Source organism: Dryobates pubescens, chromosome 25 (genome assembly GCF_014839835.1).
Source record: "Dryobates pubescens isolate bDryPub1 chromosome 25, bDryPub1.pri, whole genome shotgun sequence".
In the NCBI taxonomy this organism is placed as follows: Eukaryota; Metazoa; Chordata; class Aves; order Piciformes; family Picidae; genus Dryobates; species Dryobates pubescens.
This window is the reverse complement of record NC_071636.1, coordinates 10,646,441-10,671,530: the sequence shown is the minus strand read 5'-3', so window position 1 is coordinate 10,671,530 and position 25,090 is coordinate 10,646,441. Positions and strand designations below refer to the sequence as shown.

The 25,090-nt window shown below is 40.2% G+C and overlaps 1 protein-coding gene across 3 annotated transcripts in view; it reads left to right on the top strand.

Annotated features, from left to right (window-relative positions):
- Positions 1-25,090, top strand: part of RIMBP2 (RIMS binding protein 2) — a 63,725-nt gene that overhangs the window by 33,626 nt on the left and 5,009 nt on the right. The window contains exons 10-20 of one of the 3 annotated variants that reach the window (XM_054173298.1): positions 1,205-1,356; positions 1,718-2,179; positions 4,283-4,432; positions 7,135-7,293; positions 10,310-11,035; positions 12,828-12,945; positions 15,962-16,114; positions 19,140-19,324; positions 21,272-21,440; positions 23,430-23,495; positions 24,814-24,917. In XM_054173298.1, coding sequence (XP_054029273.1) covers positions 1,205-1,356; positions 1,718-2,179; positions 4,283-4,432; positions 7,135-7,293; positions 10,310-11,035; positions 12,828-12,945; positions 15,962-16,114; positions 19,140-19,324; positions 21,272-21,440; positions 23,430-23,495; positions 24,814-24,917 — 2,444 coding nt within the window. The remainder of the gene's footprint in view (positions 1-1,204; positions 1,357-1,717; positions 2,180-4,282; positions 4,433-7,134; positions 7,294-10,309; positions 11,036-12,827; positions 12,946-15,961; positions 16,115-19,139; positions 19,325-21,271; positions 21,441-23,429; positions 23,496-24,813; positions 24,918-25,090) is intronic. The other 2 variants (XM_054173297.1, XM_054173299.1) reach the window with 2 other exon arrangements.

Genomic DNA, 25,090 nt, shown 5'->3' with positions numbered 1-25,090 from the left:
TAAATCATTATCTACATCTTGCCCAAGAATAGTATTGGGTCAGCTTGAATATTTTGGCCTTATAAGTTAAAATGCATTCTAGATGGGATGGTACAGATGAAAAATTCATGTTGTGCCTGTAGTATTCTGATCATGACCGTAATTTTATTTCGATGACTGCTAGAGGGTGAAATTCAGCAACAGCAAACTACTGAAGTGCGCTGTTGGTTCGCCAGCACATCTGGAGGCGGAGGCTTTTGTGATATTTACATTTGTACCATGAGCTGTTTGGTAGCATTGAATGCACACAGTTAAAATACACATAGCTTTTGGGGGAGATGAAAATAAATTGGTTCTACCTTGTTCACTGGCAAAAGCAAACTTAGAGCAGCTAAGTTTGCATTGTTCTGGCTCTTGCACGGAGATGGCTACAGCTGAGTCTTGCTTCTGAAATGTTTTAGCATTAAATACTTCTCAAGAGTCTGACTGTTAGATTAACACAAAAGGATGACTAAAATATTAACAAACTAATAATCTCTAAGATATTTTAACTTTGGCTTTCTATCCAAACACCTTAAAAGATTAGTAGGCATATTTCTTTTCCTCAGTGTAGCAAGAAGACTTGGAATCCAGTTTCCTTTAAACCAGCATGCTGCTGGTTGGAAAAGTTAAAGTTTCAGCTTGTGGTCCCCGTTGCACCTTAGTGTCAGTTTGCTTCTGGTCCATAAATCATTACTTGGAGGCATTGATGGTCCAGAGAGACAGATTTTGAAAGTAAGTTCTGCATATGTAGTGTGCGTTCACTGCAGAGATACATACCAGAAAGTCACTGGCTGCCACTTGCAGCAGCTTTCCACTAACAGTGCTGTTCTTGGGCTTTTTTTCTTCCTGCATTTTTATGTTAACATCTTCTGCATTCAGAGTAAGTAGCAGTTATGCAGCCTGGACAGATGAAAATAGGTCCAGAGGATGTTACAAGTACAGACAACCTTGGAAAGAAATATAGATCAGTCAGTGGCTGTAAGCTAAGGGTCACTTCCTCGCTCTGTGACCTGCTGAACCTGTGCTTCTGTTTTTGCACAGTAACTGCAATAAGGTTACTTTATATCATCAAAACAAAATATTTTTTTAAAGTGCTTTGAGATGTATAGTTTCCAACTCACAGATACACCAGCTGCTATATATAATTCTGAACTATGGCAGTGACCAGTCTTGTCTTTCTTAGGTCCTCCAGCTCCACCTCAAGATGTTACTGTACGGGCTGGGTCCAGCCCAGCAACTGTACAAGTGTCCTGGAAACCACCAACTCTGACAGCAACAGGGACCTCCCATGGCGCCAATGTCACAGGCTATGGTGTTTATGCGAAAGGTCAACGGGTGAGTTCTCCTTCCAGTATGACAGTGACCATCTACTGACAGCTAAAGGCAACAATAAACATATGACAGCACTTGAATGTGTGCAAGGTTTTCCCGGCTTTCAGTAGAATCTGCTTCTATGTGCATGAATTGCTTATTAGCTCCCTTTCTATAAGCATTTAAGCTTTCTGGACAAATGAATTGAAAGGATGGATGACAATTGGTGCTAACTGGTGTGGAGCCCTAATGTGGGCTCTTGCAGCCCATTCTCTGCTGGCAATAACTCATTACATGTTAAGACTTTGAAGGTGGTACTTTAGTGGGATTGAGGTGAGAGGAACAAATATTTTCATGCTAATAAGTTGCTTCTTTGTGTACTCAGGTAGCAGAAGTGATCTTTCCAACAGCAGAGAACACACTGGTGGAGCTAATGAGGCTAAGGAATTTGGAAGCCAAGGAAGTTACTGTTCGGACACTGTCTGCACAAGGGGAATCAGTGGACTCTTCTGTTGCTGCCATTCCATCTGACCTACTGGTGCCTCCAACCCCTCACCCCAGAACTGCTCCCAAATCTAAGCCATTAGCAAGTGCCGGAGCCCCAGAAACCAAAGAAGAACATTTAGGTCCACATTTAAAAATGGATGAGTCGTGGGAGCAGACTCGTTCGGCATCCCCCGTTCATGGACACATGCTTGAGCCACCTAACTTTCACAGCTCACTTCAGGGGAGGAGGTCTCCATCGCCTAACCGAATACTCCCTCAACCTCAAGGCACACCTGTCCCAAATACCGTTGCAAAAGCCATGGCAAGAGAAGCTGCCCAACGAGTTGCAGAGAGCACCAGGGTAAAGCCAAATGTTTTCTTAAAGTTGGGTTTTTTGTGTGTGCTGACTTTATTAATTGTGGCACTTTCTATCAAAGAATTTATTTGCCATATGCTTTAAGGAGCAGCTAATCATTCCTAAACCCTAAAGATCTGTAGTTTGAGAAGATTCTATGTGCTGCAGTTCTGTGCCATCTTTTACAGATATGCTTATAATCATAAAGAGCATTGATCAGCCTTTCGCTAGCAGGGAAACCACATAACATCACTAAGAATGTCTCAAAAAATGCAGATCCTTCCTTCTGAAAACAATGAAGAATCATCAATATTTGTGCTTGGGGTCAATGTTTGTGCAGGAGCCAAAAGGGAGGCTTCTGCCTTTCTGGGAAAAGTCAACCAAGTCCTGAAGTACTTTGAAATGTTCAAAGACCAAAACAATAAAAGGCAGTTTAAAAATGCATCTGGAAATGGGCAGATAGACAAAAGTCCTTATTGTAAGAGACTTTTGCCAGTTTACAGAATGAGGGCAAAGCCTCATTTCTCTAAGGGAGATGCTAAGGGCAGTCAGGTAAGAGCTCTGTTTATATTCTAAACCCATCTGCTTTTCCAAAATGGCAAAGAGCACTTTAGATGCACATGAAGTACTGTTTTGTACACTGTCATGGATCCACAGGCAATTTTTTGCATTGACCCTTCAAGAGTGCCCCTTTCTCAGTGCTACACCTTCACAGATGTTCACAACTGCTTCATTATAGCTGCTATGTGAAAGCTCTTCATTACAGCTACTATTGTAGCCGCTAGAAAAACCACTGCCCAGAGGAGACTCCCTGGTTTTGAGACCATTAAGACCCCCAGCTGCTGCAGTGACTCAGATGTTTGCTAATTTAAATCCCATATTTGAAGCTGTTGGGTCAGCATAGCTGATGCATATACATCCTGACAACATGCTCTGGTTTTCCTACCCAAGTATGAAATATGTAAATACTCCCAGTGCCCTGGGCAGTTACTTGCTCATCACAGGCTGCTCACAACTGTCTGTTACTTGTCTCAAGCTCTGGTCTCACTTTTCTTCATGCAGTCTCTTGGTCCTTCATCTGGCAGTCATCAGACGTTATGTCCACCTTTCAGTCTGCTATTGTATCTCCAAAATAACTCCATTAATTTTGACACTTCACACCTGTCTCAATTTGTTGATTGTCCCTGTTTTGGGACAGAACTGAGCCAGTGGGTGGTGATGGAGCTTTTGGGAAACTGAGTAATTCTGAATCACTAAGGTCTGCTAAATACATATATATGGACATGTATATTTCTGCCTTCTGTTTAGAAGTAAAGCAAACTGGAAGAAATGCAATACAGGGAGAGAAGGCAATTAGTTTCTTTGGGACTCTGAGGTGAAAATTGATTTAACCATAATTGAGAAAGAGGACTGAATTGCTTTTTCTTTTTTCTTTCTTTAATTTGCTAACATAACATAGGCTCTGAACCACATTTAATTACATTAATTTTAGTGATGCTTGAAATACTTAATTCAGGGACCTGAATGGAAGTTTACAGATGGATTCACTCTAAATCAAATCAAATTCTTCCAGTGATACTTTCCATGTTTAGACTCCAGTAGTAGAAATTCTTCCCTTGCAGTAGGCTGCTGCAGAAGCTGTGTGTCTTCTCTCCTTGCCTTTCATCCAACCTGTTAGATGGCTGATGGTTATTGTCATGAGGATAAGCAGCAGAGGAAGAGCATGAAGCCTTGTTCTATAGCTACTACTGAGGCTAAAATGCTGTAGTGGCTAGATTAGCCACTAGCCCTCTGCTGAGGGGAAATGAGTGTCTTCATTAGCAGCCTGTGATTGTAGAATACTGAAAATTTTGACTTGGGTGGTACAGGAAAACTAGCAGCTGAGTGGATGGTCACATAAAATCATAGAATTGTGAGCAAGAGCAGTACAAAGTAAAATATCTTGAAAACTCCTGAAAGATTACAGTCGGATGAAATTAACCTTGTTTTAAACCATGAGTATACTTAAATGCTGTGTTCTTCAGTCCTTGTCTTATATTCACTGTTTCTTCCATTGCTTGCAGGAACAAGCCTGCTTGACAATTTCCCCTTTTGTTGTTGCTTTGCTAGATGGAGAGGAGGAGTGTTTTTAGCGAAAGGAGTAATGCAACCCAGTACGCTAACTCAGATGATGAGGAAGATGGCTACGATTCTCCTAATGTCAAAAGAAGGGGGGCTTCAGTTGATGATTTCCTGAAAGGATCAGAACTTGGAAAGCAAGTAAGTAGCCTGGTCTTGTTATTGTGTCCAACATGAAACAAATCTTTTTATGGAGCTCAGCAGGCTATCCGGGTCACCATCTGATTATTGTGGCCGTATTGGTAAACTATCCAGACAAGCAGCTAAATTGTGGGGAGGAGAGTGAATGTCCTGTTACTGGAGCATAACGCTGCCTAATGGGAACTGAGTGTTTGGCACCATGCAGCTACAGATCGTTATCCTGTGCAGCAGTCTTGAGCACTGGAAACTGAAGCACTGAAATAGAAAATGTGAGTGGAATGTCATGTTTGGGCTCTGGGCTTTTTCTGTATGGTGTTACTGGTGCATATGAAAACATACCATGAAAAGAAGGAAAGGAGGAAGGACTTTTGTGTTCCATAAAAGCCATAACCTATAATTCTAATTAGCAGAAAACCAATGCTGTATCTGTTTGGCATGCTGTAATGAATAGAAAGATGTTGCCAGAAGAATTTTTTCACATCTATGCAGTTTTTAGTCTGATCCAACTGATATATCAAGTAATATATCAAGTACTTTATTCCATTACTTTAAAGAGAGATGTAAATTCTAACAAAGAGATGATTTCTTATGTCTTGGCATGGTTGAATCATTTTGTTAGCCAAACCTTTGACCTCCCATGTTGAAGAGTCCAAGCAACAGCATTCCATTTTGTACCAGTTCTGAAACTTTATGGAATTTTGGTTCCATTTAGTACAGATATTTATAGAAACATTGATCCAAATTTCCAGTGTTCTAAATATGTCATTTCAGGATTTTCTTTGGTCCCATCTTCACATGCAGTGGTTTTCAGAATGTATGCAATCAAAAATGAGAATCATAATTCTTTCTTTAGTCACAAAAATGGATGAGCATATTGGTTTATGCAAACTGTTGATAATTAGGATAGGGGAAGTACTGGAGATAGGGAAGTACTGGAGATAGGGGAAGTACTGGAGATAGAAATTCAAATACTGATATTCACAGACAAGCTGGGACACTTTCAGCAAGGGCAGTGCTAGAAAACATGGGAAATAACAAGTGCATGGAAAATATAGCCATAGAGGTCTCACTGGAAATCTGCATCTGTAAATGCAGCCAGTTATTGATCCCAGGGTATGAATGCCCTGTTGTATATAGTTAATTGATTGCAAGCAGAATTGCATAATTATTGCTTATATAATATCTCCTAGTTATGTTTTATACCTCAGTTAAAGTAGTGCTTGAATTAAAAGATTGGTTTAAATAATTGAGTGGTTGTTCAGCAAGGCTTTGCTGTTACTAGAACCACAATGGATGAGTCTTGGAGACAGCCTCTGCAGTCTGATTGCCTGGGCACTCAGGACTGTATTCCAGCAGTGAAGGCCTTGTGCACTTAGCTAGGCAAGTTTTTGTGGCACTGTGCCAGTGTAACCCCCAAGTCTTATATGAACAGAGCTGAGAACAGGAGTGCAGGAATGCTTTTCTCTGAAAAACAGGACCAAGATGAAATAATAACATTGAATGTAAGAGGTGCAAAGTTTAGAAATAATTTTTAAAAGCATTAAAATATCCTCTGATCTTTAAACCTCAAAAAGAAACCAAAGCCATTGTGAAACTGCAGTGGCTTCCCCCCACCCCCAAACATGATCCTAATATAATACATCTGAAGGATCTGAAAACATTTATGAGCTTGACACCAAAAATTAGTACTAAAGGCTTTACTCCCCCAATCTTTTTAGTTCCAGAACAAAGAATTAAAAGAGGATAAATTGTCTCTTATACTTGGAGGGCAAATCTACATTCACTTTGGAGAAATTGCTTATTGCAGACATTTTCTTCTCATTGCTGGGATTGATTGATGTCAGCATGTTACATAGCTAAGGGAATTAATTGATCTGGTAACACAGAAATGATTTCTTCATTAATATTGCTGGGGGAAGGAATGCAGTCATTTTAAGCATTCTGGTACTTCAAACATTCTCCTGCAATCTGACAGTCAGATGACTCCATGTGAAGATTTTCCTGTGGCAATACAGTGAGTTTTGTTTATGATCTGATTTGTTTGATGTAACATTTCTCAGAGGCCACTCCTATATACCTTCAGCAATTCAGTAGGACATACTTTTTCCTCCTTATCTTCCAACTAATTTGAAACTTAAAGCAACTTGAAATATTTGGACTAATTTTAAAGGATAGTTAAAGTTTTCATCAATCTATTTCTGCAAAGTTTTAAAGAATGAAAGCTTGAAATTCCATCAGCTAGCTATATCATACACCGATGTATCCTGCAAGAACTGAATGCTGATCACGTTTAAATTACAACGTGATAAAACAAACAGCTGTGAAGAACAGATGATATGTGAATTATCCTGAGGCTTTTACAGTTTGGTCAGCAAGTCCATTGATGCATGAAGGACCTCTTTAAATCAAGGGAATTTAATCAAGACTAAAACTGCATTTGTTACTGTGAATGCAGACATCTTTTTTAGGTATCACCTATGGGATGAAGATTGCATTTCTTGAATTGGGAGCATTAAATGGGCAAAAGAGGTTTCTACATGATCTCCCCACTAGGACAGAGCAGCAAGCCACATGATGTAATTTGCATGTGGTTATTAGTGTGATATTCAAACCTAGGAAATTCTCTAGTCCTCATTGGTATTAGAGAAGGATTTTCAGATTTACAATCAGTAAAGATTTTTCTTTCTCTTCCTGTCACTTAGCCTCACTATTGCCATGGTGAAGAGTACCATACAGAGAGCAGCCGAGGTTCTGACTTGTCTGATATTATGGAAGAAGATGAGGAAGAGCTGTACTCTGAAATGCAGCTGGAGGATGGAGGGAGGCGACGAGTCAGTGTGACTTCACACAATGCACTTAAGGTAGGTGACTGCAGGGAAACCTAAGGAGTGCTTCCATATGTCAATTCTTCCTTCAAAGCATTTCCTGTAGTCAGCTATGGATTTTGCAGACCATTAAAACTCACACTGTTGTATAGACCTAGAACTGGGCTGAACATTGTTTTATGATGCCAAGGCCATTTTAATACATTTATTACTTTACTTTTATTTTTTCTTATTCTTTGTTTTATTATTATTTGATAGCTAACCCTTTAACTAATTGACCATTTTTTTCTATATGTAATTGCTGCAGTGCAGTTTCTTTTCTATATCTGGGGACCTTTCACATTTCCATACAACAATATACCACATGTACTATCAGGACAATGAGTTCTGAGCAAGGGGATGTGTATAAACATACATGCATACATATATATATTTTAAAAAATAGATATTTTTTTTTTCATATCTGAGTAATTTGTCCCTGTTTTGAGTGCTATCTCTTCCACAGACTTGTGGAAAAAGTGAGTTGGGTCAGCTTTGGGGATGAGGAATTATCAGAGATCTTTGTGCTCTGATTATAAGGAAGAGACAGTAGGAAATAGCTCTCAGAAATACTGCTTCAACACTACACAGGAATATTAAATCATCAGAGACAACTTTATTATAATGACTGAAGCAAATACAGAATGTTGAACCTACCCAATAGATAACACATATTTCCCATAGTATATTTGTACATGTGAGTTGTATTTGCTTTTTCTGTGTCTAGCAATTATACCAAATAGTATTTTCATGGAAAGTTGGACAACTCTGACAGGGAAACCCACAAGTAGATTTTTTTTTTTCTTCCAACACACTGCTATTCAACTAAAAACCAATATTGTTTTCACATGCACGCAAGAATTTTGACCATTCTGGAATTGCTTTCATGTACTATAAATTCCATTCTTTTATTCTGATAGTATCTGGAATGAGACAGGTAATTTTTCAAAAGAAAAAATAATCAGTATTTCTATTATTCTGCTGACAAAAGGTTGAAACTGAAATCCTTCTGCATGCTGCTTCTGTCCCTTTCCTCTGGGAATAAGTGAATTATCTCTAGACTGTTCTTGTTCTTTATGCATCAAAAGGTACATTCACTTCTTGGTTTTAAATTAGTATTGCCAATGTTGATATTTAAATACAAAGGTTCAGACCCTTAGTTGATGTAGTAAATCAGTTTAGACTGTTAAATCTGCCAAAATACTTCTCTGGGTGTAGAAGTGTGTGCGAAGGGTACAGCTAGTGGACTCATTATGCAGAAATTCAGTATATGAGTGGTTCCTGTGGCAGGACTCATGGATGTCTCAGTCTTATCTGGAGAGCATGGGCCACCATGCTGATATTTTTTCTGATACAAAATGCAGGTTAGATTCTGCTCCCACAGGGCTCTGTAATTTCCCCCTCTTTCTAGATCCAACTTCACTTTGCAGCATCAGTAATTAACAAAAAGTGGAAAACACGTTTACTGAATTTTCCATAATCAGATTCCTGTTTATCTTACCTCTGGAATTATGCCAACCATGCCCTTGCAGCTATAATTAAGTATTCACTCCTGAGCTAACAGATGCCCCCAAGTAACAAGAAAACATTTTTCATGCAGATACATATTTGCTTTATTGGGAGATTGTTATTCTCTCCAGAGGTTCCCTAAAAAAAAATGCCACTGACATGGGTGAGCAAGGGAAGGTTCAACTCATCTGGTCTTAGTATTCTAAAATGTGGGGTATCTGAGCTCACATCAAATCTGTCCTTGTTCATATTTATTGACCTTTTTTCCACTTTTATGGCAGTTTGTCTTAAAAGTTTCCCAGGTATGATATGCATTTTAAAAACTAATGAAAACAAATGCAGTCATAAAGTAACTTAGAAAGTTCCTATTGTCTGAAAGGGGAAAAGATCCACAAGTCAATTAAGTTTAACGTGCTCAGAGAGAGAGAAGTCACGCTGAAGTCTCCAAGATGATCCTGTCATTATTTATGGGTGCTGTTGTGTTCAGAAACCTGCCTGACCTGGGAATTAAGTACAAGGAGAGGTGAGCTCCATGATGTAGAATCTATAAACCACATCAATCAAGAACAACACCTCCTGCAACACTATTCTCTCTTCTCACAGTCCAACAAAGGTAGTAGATAGGATTCTTCTGTCACACCAACCTGTGTTTTGTGTAAATGTTACAGAAAAATCACAAGCTGTATCTGTCCTGTTCAGAATGTTTATTTTACCTGGGCTGGGATCCTTTTTACCTACTTCTGGTATAAGCAGTGACTTTGACTCTTTTCTGCCAATCGGCTGATACTCAAATACTGGTTTTATCCAGCAGCGTAAGCTCAGGATGAGTTTTGATGACAGTGCAGACTAAGTGACACCAGAGCGCAGTCTGCTTCTCAGAGTTCTTTCTGTGGAAGCCAAACTTTTTTAAATGATGCCATTTTTTTACAGCATTACAAAGGAAACTAAAACTCCTTTAATGATATCTGCAGAATAGCTCTTCTCTGGCAGGAGATTTAGGAGTATTTGCTATTCATGCAGGATGCTTTAACAGATACAAAGCAAGAAAGCTTGCTAGAACAGAGTTTTCATTCTCGGATATGGGTTCTGGTTACAAAGAAAAATTAAATAGCAATTTGGCATGGGGCAAGGACCATACTAAGCATCAGTGCTGTGTTTTAATGCCATTCTCATTCACCATGCTGGAACATGTGCAGCTTTTATTGCTTTGTTTTAAATGCATGAGTTTATTCTTGTTAAGAGCGTCACTCAGTCGTTTGTACTGACCTCTCATGTTGTATCTGACACCCAGCAACTTCTTGATCACGTCTTTATTTTTCACAGAGCCTCATTCAAAGCATGACATCCTTTTCACTAAATAAGCTGCATGTCTTATGTTTGCCATTTCTCTAAAACTAATTCTGTCTTTATTTTTCTTTTCTTCTCCCTTTTCCCTCCCACTTTATTTTTGTCACACACTATTTGTTCCCTATCTGTTTTTTTTTTAACATTACATAATCTTAAGGAGTGCGATAAGACCACTGAAGCCACTTTTTTGGAACAGCCTGACTTTTCACAGCAGATACATCACAGTAAAAAGCTTTTCAGTATTCCAGAAGTAGCTGAAGAGGATGGTGAATACTCTGAACTGCTGTACAAGCAGGGTTTAGGTATGCCCTATAAAAAGAATCCCACAATAGCTAGAGACTCTAGACCACCTAGGCCCTACAATCAAGACCAGCAGCACAACTTCTGGTACCCAGCCAAGCACAGAATTTCAGGCATGGAGGATTTTGCTGCAGACGACAAAGGATGTAAATATATCCGATCCTTATCAAGAAGCCCAGACAGTGGACTAGACTGTGGAAGTGAAGAAGAAGAGTCTCGGTTTAATTTCAAATACACTTGCGATTCAGTTTCTGCCACTGTGGCCTCTAGCTGCTGTGCAGAGACTGCTAACTGTTCCTGCAGGAAAAGCATGAGGCCCTTGCTTGCTCGCAGGAAAACCTTAACCAGACAAACCAGCATCGAAGAAGATTTTGGTGACCTGGGTCCTTCCTTTGTAGAGCCCAGGAGTGAACAGGTCAAGCCCAGTTATGAGAGAAAGTATGAGACTCAGAAATGTAATAGAACAGATAATTTCTCTAATGAAGATGTTCAGGGAGGCTGGAAGACCGACTTAAAAATGGCTGACTCTAGGGCAGCTGGTCTACTTGCAAAGCCATCCCACAGAGATGCAGAAGACTCTCTGGTGTGTGAAATAAATCTTCCTTCTACCATCTGCTTGCTTCTGAATCAGTCTGTTTTCTTTCTTTAGTTCTTTATTTCTGGGGGGTTGTTATTTTTTTTTTTTTTTCCTGACTTAATTTTTAGAGTCCATCCTTTGGACCTAGCTGCTACATTTCCCCCCTTTTTTTGTTGTTGTTGTTTTAAATTGTTCTTCCTCCCCATTCATTTTAATTTGTTATTCTTCATTTTCGTTCGCAGTTCTCTTTTTCTGTCATGCCGAAATCAGTTTAATTTGCTTTCCAATGATTTCCCCCCCCCCCCCCCCGAACCAATTACAATAATGGCTGCTTTTATTAAAGGACAACTGAATCTAAATTTTAATTAAGGGTTAGCTGAACTATGATTTTTTTTTTTTCCAACAGACCATTTTTCTTTATTTTTGCCCATCTAAATCTTGTTCCCCCCCAAAAAAATCAAAATAAAACCCCACTACATTGCAACTGGAAAAATATTTCATCAGTTACTGTTTTTTTTTAATGATTCTTTTTCTTTTTTTTTCTTTTTTTTTTTTTTTGGTGTGTGTCAAGGAATTCATTTCATCATGTTGTTTTTATTCAGCTCATTCCTAGAATGTTCAAGATATACTCTCTATCATGAAACGTCTCTGGACAACAATCAAGATTCTCCCCTGGTGTGCCAGTGACCCAGATTTATGGAGTCACAGTTTTCATCATATTTCCATTTTCTGCCTTAGCTCTGCATTGTAACTACTTTGTCATCCCTTTTAGACCATCTCTTCTTGCCTTTGAAGTTGCAGACTGCATCTCTGCATGAGAATGCAGGCAAACAGCTTCTTCCAAAGGGAGAGGCCAGGGCCATTCCATATCTTCCAAGGATGCCTCTCTGTGATCTTGCCTATTTGCATTTCTGTCTATTAATCTATAGAGAGTCTCCACTCTTTGATAGATGCATCCATAGGCTTCCCTAAAGACTAAAGCAAGTTCTTTACACCCTCAGTCTGCAAGAGTCCAGAGTGGAAACCTCAAATCTAATGTGTCTCATATGAGAGTCAGCTCCTGCTCTTCTAGCCTAGCAGTTTATGCTTAAATGATCCTTAGCATTTTCTCCAATTAAAATCAGTGCCCAAGCTGTACTAATCTCAATGACTGCATCGAAAACTCTGGAGAGCATTAAAACAGTGCCATTACTTATTAAAACAGCAACATTTTCTGCAAGGGTAGTGAGACAGCTGTGATGTGAGACGAAGTGTGTCTACATTCCCTTCCACATGTCTCAGTGACCTCTAAAAGGCTTTAACAACCGAAGGCCATTGTAGAAAAGCTGTGTGCTGAAAGACAGGAGGACGTGCACTTGTTCCCGTGCTGCAAACTGGACAATGCAATGTAGCCATGCACAAAAAAAAAGGCTTCCCTTTTCAGAGCAGTCCAATCTGCACAGCTCTCAGGACTGGTTGTACTACTCTTCAGAAGATTCTGACCATCTTAGCAGCAACAACAAAGGCAAAAGAATATTTCAAAAAAAATTATTCTTTTTCTTTTCTTTTTGTTCTGACGTGTGACTGCTGGTTACAAAACTCTGCCATAAATCAGGGAACCATTTTTTTTTTTTCTTTTGCAGGTTTGCCAGGCAACAGTATTGACTTTTCAGCTAACCTTTCAGTTAAAAACTAAGTTTAGTTGCCTTTAGAGCTTATGCTTCCAAATGTGATTGACCTGATTAATGTCCAGTCTTGTAACCATAATGTTACCGTGCATGGAACTTACAAACCTGTTTTTTCTGTTGTTGTTTTTTAGCTTTTAGGTAATCCATCATCTGCAGGACGGCCTGAAAGGGTGGAGCATGCAGGGCGAAGGTCCTCTCATGGCAGTGCAGTGCCACACAGGTCTCGACCAATGTTGGTCCCTTCCATTGGTTAGTTGGACAGATCGGTGCATTTCTGTTCTTTACAGCCTCAGAGTTGGGAAGGTGGTCCTTGAAAAAAAAAAAGACACAAGGCACTTGTCTTGTACCATGGTTATTCTTAGTTTAAATGGGATGAAATGGAAGTAACGCACTCCATCAAAATCTGAGTGTACTGGGCTCTCGCTGGGTAGTCATTGACATCACTGGAAGTAGTTTAGTTAAATTTCAAGGGTATTTGAGCTTTTATAAGCTTGGTTAAATTTAGATACTGTTAGATTTTTACCTAAGCAGAAATTTGCAGGCAGGCAACTATATAATCAGTAAAATAAATGTACCCATTCAGCCATCCATTCAGCCATCCATCTTTTCATTCATCAACCATCATTTTTGCATTCACTTTCCATTTTCTTGACTACTTTTTGGAATTTAGCAGGAAAGATGGAAGCTGTTAAATATAACAAGTTAGTAGAACTTGCATATATTTACTAGATTTCCTATTTCTTACAGAATGATCCCTATTTTGGGTTACTTATGATTTAAACTAAGTGCTGGTGCATACCAGAAAATCCAAAAAGTAGTGCAGAAAAGATAATGGAATCAAGGCGCTATGGGCAAATACGTATCTGTTAAAACTTGCACTCTTTACTGACAAATGAGGAACATTCACACTGAAAATCAGGAAACAGAAGCAAAACAAATGCAGAAAGAGTTCTGTGAGCTGTTTCCAGAACTTTATGAAGCTGTAAATTTGGTTCAGTTCCTGACCCCAACCTGGAGTGTAGTTTGTGAGTACTGAATCGTCAGGAGAAGAAAGCAGTCAGGCATTTCTCACCTGACATTTATGTGAGTAAGATACCACAAGTGGGGATTAGCAGAAGGAAAGAGGCTGATCATTAGGGAATGATTTCATTTAAAAATATTACTTTCCCCTGTTTTCAAAGAATCAAACTGAAATGCCCATACCATAAAATAAAAGTAAAATCTCCCTAGTGGACACAGTTACTTTGTTATCTATTAGATAGGGATTGCTACTATTGAAACCATAGATCAGAAAACACACACAGCTGTAATGCATGAAACTTCAGTGTCTTCAATAGAGGATGGCTGGTCAGAGGCTGATCCTTGTCATGCAGCCTGGTGTAAACCAGCATAATCTTCACAGATGTCAATGAAATTACACTGGTACGAAAATGGTATAGGGGAGAATCAGCCCCAGAGAGGCTCTTGTGCTTCTGTTGATGGTTTACTATTAGGTAGATCAAATAGCTTTCAGGTGATGGTGTGAACACTTAGATTTTTGTGTCCTTTTTACTATTTTTTTTCTCCCTGAAAGCAGCTTTTTTTTTTCCCTCAGGAGTACAGATTTCTGGTTTATGTTTGGACTACTTAAAGCAAGTTTCGTATCCAAGATCTTTCTTTTATATTATCTGCTAAAACATCTTTTTCTTTTAATGAATAGTGAGAGAGCAAACAGTCTTGTTTAAATAAATCCTTTGGGTTTCATTTTAATTAAAAAATAAGGGATGCAATTAAATTTGTCAGAGCTCACGTTCTGCCAGCCAAGGTTAGGACACAGAAACTGCTAAGGAATGACTTCACAGTTCATTAGTTCAAAACCAGCAGCTTAGGAATCGGATAAAGACATTAATTTCTGATAGTCAATCTGTGCTCAAATGGGTAATTAAATAGAAAATACAACCTAAGATTTCCTTTCTTTCAGCATAACTAAAAGAGTGAATGAATGTATTTTGTTCTGCTTACAATCCACAGATGCTCCAGGAATAAATTACAATATTGTCTAATGCTGGTAATAAGCAAACCCCTGAGCATTATGCACAGCATCTAACGAAAAAATTATTTACTCTGAAGCTGTTAAAAGGGGCTGTGTGTGTTAGAGTGACTTTTCTCACTAAAAGACCAGTGATTAAATCACTAAAAGATGTGTGCAATATGTCTCACTTTCAGCAGCACACTGCAATAAGACACTTTGAGGATAAGTGAAGCAAATACAAATGTCTGATGAAACTCTGCCCAAAAGTTGCTTCCTGTAAGCATAATCTAGGAGTTCTGTATCCAGATAAACAAAATGTGGTAAAAGTAGGTCATCCAAAAGCACATAGGAGAGCTTGAACCCCCTGTTCAGAGCTTCCACTGACAAAGCAAGTTTCCCATGAACAAGGGTTGCAAGTATGGGTTTTGAAGAAGGAAGTTATTGTAGCTGTGTTGTTATAATATGTAGTCCCACGGAGTGAAAAGCAGAGTAAAAAGAAAGGAAAGAAGAAAGTAAATATGACTGAGCCAAAGTTTAGACCATTTAAATAAATGAAACTGTTGCTGGCTTCAGGATATATAGCTCAAAACTGTGGATTCTACATTTCTTGGCAGCAGCTTATTCCTTTAAATGCATGTCTGGAGTTTTCACTGAGTTATTCAGCTAAAGGGTCACTCGAGTGACAGAAAGTTCTTAAGGCACCTCTAGGAGGTCAGATTGGTGGGAAAGACCTGCAGAATTGTAACATTCTTAGGATTCCACTGATAAAGCCTTTCTCCAAAATGTTCTGGAATTTAAATTCTTTGAGGTATTTCCTCCATTAAGGTATAAATGCTTTAGATTAGTATCTTCTTGCAGGTAGGATTTAAGTAAATTAATTAATTTTTGTTTTTAGGTTGATACTTTAGAAGGTGAAAGACAGTTTACAGTGCTCTTGACCTTGCAGATCTGGCAGGTAGGATTGTTTAAACCTCATAATAAAAGATGATTCCTAACCAAAGATCTAATGAGCAATATTTACACTGTATGAATCCTTAAAAGCACAGCATTCAGATGCTTTAAACAAAGGAGGTACACATTTCTGTATTTCCCCTGCTAAAGAAGGACTTCTAGAGTCTGAGCCATCTGGCAGAGCTTATAGCCTTCCTGCTATATGCAAGTCAGAAAACAAGGTAGGCAAAGCCTGCCAGCAGGAGCCTCCACAAAGGCAACTCTACAATATGTTTTAATAGATCATTCCCTTTTTCTCCATAGAAATTACAATGGACAGTAACAGTGAAGGCGGTCGGTCTCGGTCAGGTAGTGAGGGAAATATTTCACCTGTAAAAGAAGAAGCTTATTATCGCAGCACTGGTGGACACAAGAAATGGCCCCAGCAGCGTACCATGGCCTCTGAATATAGATACGGTATGCCGACCATTCTTCCTCCTTTGTGACAGACACCTTGTAGAGCTGCGTGTTAACGAGCGCGGTTTGGCTATGACAACCTTGCATGCAATGCACAGTGCCAGGGGAACTAGCTCTTAAGTCCTGTCTGCTCTCAGGTAAGTTTCTCCAGCTCAGCTGCAAGGGACAAACAGCCCTTTAGTCCTCTGTCCTGAAACTGCTGTGCAGCCACCTTTCCATACTCGACTGAGTCCAAGCACACTGCATTGCATGAACCTCTGTGAAGCTATGCTGCTACTAATGCCAGTCAATATTTACTGTACACACTTGAACAACCATTCATCCAATTGACCACATCTCCACTTGAGTCATGTAGACTGGACAGGGACAAACAGTAGCTGGTATATCACAACTCAGCATCCCATAAAGTTCTTTACCGTGAGGGTAGTGGAACACTGGAACAGGTTGCCCAGGGAGGTGGTAGGGGTCCCATCCTTGGAGATATGCAAGGTGAAGATTCAACCTGATCTAGTTGAAGATGCCTCTGCTTAATGCAGAGGGGAGTTGGACTGGTTGACCTTTGGAGGTCCCTTCCAATCCAGACCATTCTATGATTCTACAATAGGAGGCAGTTACCAAACATTATTCTGATTTTTGGCTTAGGCTACACGAACATTCAAGGGTCTTTTCAGTGATCACACAGAACTGTCTGTGCCACTGAGCAGAGGCAAAAGAAATCATTCTTATTTTTAGGAATAGGTACATCATAATGACTTGTCTTCCATGAGTAAAGCAATTATACCCACTACTGATAGTATTTGTTGCTTCATCAACATAGAAATCATTACATGATCAACAACTCATAGTTCCATGACACAGTAAAATGAAATGTCCAACTCTTAACCCATCAAAGCCGCCCAGACTGAAGGGACCCTTAGAGTTTAGGTAAATGATAATTTAATGTTGAGTTGAGAGATCTGACTGACCAGATCATCAGCTTGTGTATGTTGCTGTAGGTCTAGTTAATTCAGTGCAGCTGTGGTTGCAGCCATGCATCAATTGGGAATCTGAGTGGCTGCAGCCAAAGACTGTTTTACACACACAGTTACGTGTGTGTGTGTGTGTGTGAATGCTATCTCATATACCTCTTGAGAGAGTAAGCTAAGTAGCTGATGTGCTAATCAAGAGGCATTTCCTCTCTGGTTCACTGAAGCAAATGTGATTATTCTGACGCAGATTTTTGCAGGCCGGTGCTTTTAACGGAGATTATTTGGCCATACCTCATGTTTGCACCAAATTCCTGTTGACCACAGTTGGAGTTGGTTGCAAAATTCATTATTTTTTAATTTAAAAAACCAAAACAAAACGCCCCTTAACCCACCTCTTTTCCACTGCCTGGTGAGCCCCAGGTATCGACCACAGAACGACTGCAAGCTGACTGTGGGAGGAGAACAGAACAGAGGAGAATCCCATCATTGTGTCCCATTGCTTTCTGTCCCATGTGTCCTTCTCCCACACTTCCTTTCTGTGCTTTGTGCCTGCCTAAAGCTTCTTGGCTGGAATACTTCCCTGTGCCCTTTTGCTGGTCTGCACTTTTCCCTGTTCACATTCTCTCTTGCGCTCTGGACCCAAGAGTTAGTAGCTGTTCCCTTCAAGCTGTGATCCTCTGAGGTACCCTCTTTTGATGGTATTTTAAAAATACCAATTGTTGAATGAAATGCATCTGACATAGAGGCAAAAAAAAAAGGAGGAATTTTATTTAAAATGTTCCATATTGAATGTTCAAACTATTGAAAAAAAAATGCAAGTCTTTCATTTGCTGGAGGTAAAAGTTGTGTTAATATGAAAAAGTCTTTGGAAAGATTTTGAGTTAGTTGAACTCCATTTTCACCATAATTCATTACATCACTTTCTCAATTTATTCATTGTGAAGGATCTTCTAAAGTGGATGGTAAGTGTTGAGTCAGCAAGGAATAAAAGACTCCCACTGAACTTAGTGGGACTTGTGCAGTAAGCCGTGTTTTTCAGAAGTGGCTTGCAACTTTGAGGGGGACTTCATGGAACTTGAAAAAGTCTAATTTGGGGGAAAGTGCTGCCATATACTCTTTCAAAGCACAAGTAAAAGCCTTTGAAACCCCTCAGTCTAAACACTCAAGACATTTTGGCTAGATTTTCTGATTCAGTTTTACTGAAGTCCATCCTGAAGCACATTGTTGAATCATGGATTAATTGCATTCTTCAAGTCACTTGAAAAATCTGAATGATAGACAAGACGAAATGGCAATTCTCATTGTTCCTGTCCAAATTAATTTGGTACCCTGCGGTGGACAAAGTTCAACGCTGTGTCAGGAGCTGGATGATTCATGGATGATCTTTCCTAATGAGATTGTGGTTAAATGCAGTCATAGTTAACCATTTCCCTTGGATTTTAATGCCTTGTGTTAGTGTTTGGGTTGGGGCACTGCTGGCTGTGTTAGCTATTGACTGTGTTTAAACAAAATCATAGGCAGTGGAGTTCCAGCCCTGGTATAACTGACAGTACTGAAATGTATTTCTTCTTGCCTGTCTGGAGGGAAGAGATTATAACTGTGTTTTAAACTTGGTGCCTAAAACATGGTATGTCAAGACAGCTTTCTTGTGTTCATGAAGAGCAGAAGCAGCTCTGCTGGAAAACAGGGGGATCCAAAGCATGGTTATTTTTGCAGTAATGATAAAGCCTATCAGACTCATCATTTTGTCACTCTGGGCATGCTTCACTAATTTAACTCTAGTGACAAAGATTGGGTTTCTTGCCTGACTTGTACACATGTGTAAATGTCAGTGTGGTGCCGAAGATCAGCACCACAGGCAATGCATGCAGATTGTGTATGCTTTAAAAATAAACAAACAGAGAAACAAACTGCTCATTTGCCTGACAGGACAGGCCTTAACTCGCTGGGTTTCTTTCACTGGAATGCCAAACATTTTTCAACTATTAACTGGAATAGTTGAAAGATGGAGCCAGCTTGTATTACTGATTTATTCTTCTCTGAATTTACTTTCCTAGATGGCTATGGTGGTCATGACCATCTTTCTCCAGATATTTATGAAGAGTCAGAAACAGATCCTGGCACAGAAGATATTTCTATTCGGATATTTGTTGCACTCTTTGACTATGATCCGCTGACGATGTCCCCAAATCCTGATGCTGCAGAAGAAGAGCTGCCATTTAAGGAAGGACAGATCATTAAGGTGGGATCTAAAAACAGAGGAAACAAAGGACACATTTGCAAACAGGGTGTCCTTGGTTCCCCATGGGGAAAGCAACTTGTGTGATTAGAATCCAAGATTTTTTTCCTCCAGAGGTTCAGGCTTCAAAACTCCCTGGATCTTGAAACTAGTATCTAGTCCTAATGAGTTAAAAATAATAATGGGCAAAAACCTCAGAGCTGCTGTAGATGGGTTAGAGCCAGATTTGATCAGAGATTAGGTGCTAAAAGCAAAACTGTGACTATGAAGCCCCCTATGTCCATTGCCACAAACCCTGTAGGAAAAGCTGCTTCAGAGAGGTGATGTCTTCCCTGCAAGGTACCACAAAAGTGCTTAGTGTTGTACCGTTGGTCCTAGCAGAGCTGCTGAGTTTTAAAATGCTGAACACTCCCAGCCAGTATACACTTCAGATTAATTAAGGTCCAGAAGTTAGGCATTTTTCTTGCAGAAGCTGTGAAAGCCACTCCCTTTTCTGACTGTTTGGTGTAAAATAAGCAAGCTGTCTCAGAGCAGGCTGCAGAAGACAAGTTGGCCCTGTTTCAGATTCCAGGGATGGTGTTAGGCTTTGTCCATGTTTTTAGCCACCCCTCTGGCCCAGCTTGCCTCATCTCATGGTAGTGCAGCTGCAAGGCACATTTGTTCGGTCTGCCGTTCCGATTTTAAAACACCAGCGGATTTTTCTGTGGTGTCAGCAAATGCATCTCCTACAGCCTTGCATCCAATGGATCTGGTGCAAGATGGGCAGAAATGAGACAGGCAGAAGGAACAGCTGATGCTGGTGCAAGGGTAATGTCAATCTGAGTGTGATCTGAGACAGAACCTGGAAAAAACATGGACTCCTGTGTTCCACTCCCCATTTCAAAGACAAAATATTGGAACTTCAGCTATTAAAATACTGCCTGCCTTTCCACTCTGCTGGATTGGACCCCAACACAAATAAATGTCTGTATCCCAAAGGACAGTTTTAAAATGCTGAAGACTTTGATGTTTTGTTTACCCCTTCACCTGATAAAGGATTCATGCCAACAATATGGAATTTAAGAACTTCTTTTACTTTGCAAGAATGTTCACGTCACTATTTTAAGGATTTCTTCACCAATACGTATGTTTGGCACTGGAAAGCCTAGAGAGATCACACAGCAGATATTGCCTCTCAGTGATGTTTATTTTCTATTTGGGACCATGGTGCTTACTATGTGATCTGCTGCTCTGAATCTCATGTCAGACTGATGTCAAAGTGGATATTTCTGACTCAACATAGTGAGAAACTGATGACTTTTAATGATGCTTCTCACTTCCTGTGCATTTCAGTGCTAACAAAAAAATTCTCTGAAATCATAATTAACGGAATTCCAGGTTTATAACGTTAAGTCAGAGCACTCGAGAACTCATACAATTCCACATGGTCAGAGGGCTGGAGCAACTCTACTATGAGGACAGGCTGAGAGAGTAGGGGTTGTTCAGTCTGGAAAAGAGAAGGCTCCAAGGAGACCTTTTTGTGGCCTTCTAATATCTGAAGAGGGCCTACAAGAAAGCAGGTGAGGGACTTTTTAGGTAGTGATCAGACTACGGTGAATGGATCCAAGCTAGAGCAGGGAAGATTTAGATTAAAAGTTAGGAAGAAGTTCTTCACTGTGAGGCTGGTGAGACACTGGAATAGGTTGCCCAGGGATGTGGTTGAAGCCCCATCCCTGGATGTTTTTAAGGCCAGGCTCAGTGTGGCTCTGGACAGCCTGATCTAGTATGAGGTGTCCCTGCTCATGGCAGAGGGTTTGGAACTAGATGATCCTTGGGGTCCCTTCCAACGCTGACAATTCTGTGATCCAATCTGTAGTCATCTGTCTGTGCTTCAGTAGCCATTTAGCCTGCATTAAAACTCCCAAATGCTAAAATCTTTACTGACCAATGTTACCACTCTTTGAATCACAGGTTTATGGGGACAAAGATGCTGATGGATTCTATCGTGGAGAAACCTGTACAAGAATTGGCCTTATCCCATGTAATATGGTGTCTGAGATCCAAGCAGATGATGAAGAGATGATGGATCAGCTTCTGAAGCAAGGCTTTCTTCCTTTAAACACACCAGTGGAGAAAATTGGTAAGGGCAAAGATATGCTTCACTTCTCCTGTCTGTTGGGTGCTATTAACTTGGCTGGATCTGCTTTGCCTTTTGTTCCTACTATATGCAGATGCATCTAAAACCTGCAGCAATTTGCTGCGCCATGGGATACATTCTGTGTCAGTCTCTGGATGACTTTATTCTGCTAATATTTAATCTTGGTGACATCTTTTGCTGCAAATGAGGACTTGTATCCTCACCACTCCACTCATTACTTTTTTTATTTAAAAACAAATGGAAGAAAAGGGTTTGTCACCTGAAAGACGTCTAGACACAGAACACGATCCCTGTGCTTTGGAGTGTGCTGCACTGGGGGTGCTTTGTGATATGCTCACTGCTGCAAAGCATAAAAAGGACCACCTGTTTGTTGTTATTTTTACTCTTCTACATTTTCCTACTTTACCAATAATTGAAAGGGATGGTGGCAAAGGGTTATGTGTAATCTCATTGGAGATAGCACTAGATAGTATGAGATGTCATGGATAGTGCAAGAACAAACCCTTGAAAAAGCAGAGTCTGGCCAAACAATTCCATGTCACTCGTGTTACGTGACTGCTTCAGTGCTGTGCACAGATACACAAAGCAAGCATCTTAACTTAGATTTCTTTCTGTAAGTAAATTTCATACAACTAAATGTGTTGGAAAATTTTCAGCGTGATTCAGAGAGCATAAAGGGCTGGAATTGGTTCACTCCTGTTTTAAATGTGAACTGTAGTAGTGGTTGCTAAAAAAAAAAAACCCAACAAAGAAATCTCCCGTATCACTTTTTAGATTGAGTCAAACCTTGTAATTTCCAAAACTGTCTTAGTAAATGTGTGGTAATCATTTTGTTTGATTGCTTTTTTAAGATACTGAAATATTTTTACATTCTCCATTGTCCAGAAATGGGAAAGGTGATTAGATTCTTAAATGCTGAACTGAGTTCTTAATTCAAATCTATTTCCTTATGCCACATAAAGTCCTCCCACTCGCATGCACTATAAACCCCACTGCCCTGGGGGTAAGCACACCCACCTACACGTACAGTTGTAAGACAAAAACTTGGGGTGGGCACACAGTGGGACCCTACAGCTGTGTCTGAGCAGTCTGGCAGCTGACAGCATTATTCTGCAGAAGTTCTAGCATGGGTCTGCATCATTTGCAGTCTGTTAGAATGAGATACCCAGCCTGCTTTAGGGACATCTGTAAACACAACTGGGGGCCTAGTGGAGTTAAGAAATGTCCAAATATGTTTCTGCTTCTAGCTGGGAGGTCACCTGTGGGTACAGAAAATATCTTCCTGAATAGCTATGGCTGGATCTTACTGCTTTAAGTCCTGCTCAGGGCTCTCAGCTTTTATCAAAGTCAGCAAGCTGTAGAAACAGAACACTTGTGAAGATAAAAACCCACTACTCCACATAGCCTCTCGTGGTTGGGACAGCCAGATTATGTGAATATAATTGGATTTTCTTGTGCCCAATGGGCAGCTGAGAAATCAGGAATTCTTTCTCTTGGAAAGAGGGAGAGGCAGCTTATGACAGAAATTCTGCCCTACATTACATTTTTAAGCAATTCTACTTACCCTGGGATGTTTCTGAGAGTGCTGTTAGCAACCTACCCTCAGCAGTTCACCTTTAAATATCCTAGCACTTTAAAAGCATTTTATTTTCTCTTTAATATGGGTATAAATTGTTAGAACAGCTAGTCTTAATTTTAAACTAAATACAAATTCTGAACAGCAGAGATCCATGTGCTCAGACCCTCACTGTCACACAGGCTGCCACGTGGATTTGTAGCAGAAGCAGGATCTAACTTGCCAGTGTGTCTCATATTGTTACTCTTGTTTTCAATGTCATATCAGACCCTTTACATGCTGTGTTCATACGATATTTTTTCTTAATCCTTTGCCCACATGAAATCCTTAAAACCAGAACTTTGAACAGCTTCCTATCTTTTCTTCTTTTATTTGTATGCATTCCTTTCCTGAAGTCAACTGTGACCGTTTCAAAGAGAGCACACACTCTGTACACCGCAGATCCAGAAAGTCTAAAAGAGGTCTGTGCTAAGAACCAATAACTTGATTCAAGCTGTACATTAGCTGAAATTACTTGAGCTGTCTAGAGTTATTATTTTATTTAATGCCTTTAAACTTTTGGAAACCAGAAGTTGGAAAATATTGTCCCATAGCAGTTATGCATAGGGTCCTTCTTTGATTCTCTCCTTGGTTGATCATAGAGGGGCCCTTGACCCTGAGCAGTGGGCAATGTCTTGCCCCAGAGAGATACTTCAAAGTGAAAAGTGAGACTCTTAAGACAATCAGTTAGGTATTGGTTGATCCAGGCTTTGGGGGATTGAGGTCCCAAGTCTGTTGCAGTTTGTGCCTTCCTTTTGGATTTCTTTGAGTTCTATGTCAATCCCTTGGACTGACAGCTGGGACAGCTACATCAAAGCACCCACTACAAAAGTAAGTGATCTCCTGACTGAACTGGTGGGTGAGGTGACAGCTGTGAGCACAAGTGACACTCAGGATCTGCTCCTACATTAGCTGAGCCTGTAATGCTCACCCTCCTGCTGGAACAATCACAGGGTGCCTCCTAACCCTAGGTTTCCTTTGTCACGCTGCACAACACTCAGCAAACCTGCCCTCAATACCTGTCCGTAAGTAGCACTAACAAGCATGTTCCTCTTGCTGCAGCAACCATCTGCAAGAATCATGCTAATGTCATTCAAATTTGAAATGATGCCCATTTCGGACCACTGTAAATGTTTACCGTTGAGTCATAAACATTTCATGTGGGTCCTGGAAGCTACAAATTTTACTCCTTTCCTTCTGCTCCCCACAAAGGAAACTTGTAAAATCAAACAGTAATTGAGAATGTGGTTTTGTAGTCAGTGTTGAGAACACTGCAGAGCACTCGCATACTGGGACGCCTCTTTTGCCTTGGGACAGCTAAGAATGTCCCTTTTTCCTTCCAGTCTCCCACCAGAGGATGGAATAATCCTTGTGATTAGGAGGGTGGGGAAGGGAATAGACAGTAAATGTGGAAGTTTGATAAAATAAACAAACATGAATTTTGACTGGCTTCATACACCTCGGTATAATCTTGGGATGTTAGTTTTGCAGGCAAATGCTGTTCAGAGGATTCAGTGGCTTATAATAACAAGGGCATCACAACTGTTAAACTGTTTATGAAAAGTCCATGCTGCTCTGAAGCCTTTTTCTATGTCAGGGGGTTTGGTGGTCTGCTAGAGAAATACCAACACTGTTACAGCGCTGTTGAGAAAATGATGTGGGGAAAGTTGCGCTTTTGTTTTTCTTTTCCAAATAACTGTGATAGCTTTCCTTCCCTTCCCCCCCCCGGTGATGGAACAGAAAGGAACAGACGGAGCGGCAGACAACACTCAGTGGCTACAAGAAGGATGGTGGCACTGTATGATTATGATCCAAGAGAAAGTTCTCCTAATGTGGATGTAGAGGTATTGACCTATGTTACCGGTCGTGGAGCTGCAGCAGTCAGTAGTGATAGGATCAGCACTATTACACATTCCAGTGGGTGTGCAGAAGCCAGAAAGTTCAGAACTGCAAGCACTGGTGAAGTGGTTTTGGGCAGATGTCTAGGATGAGCTTACAGCTTCTGTAGATTTATGGT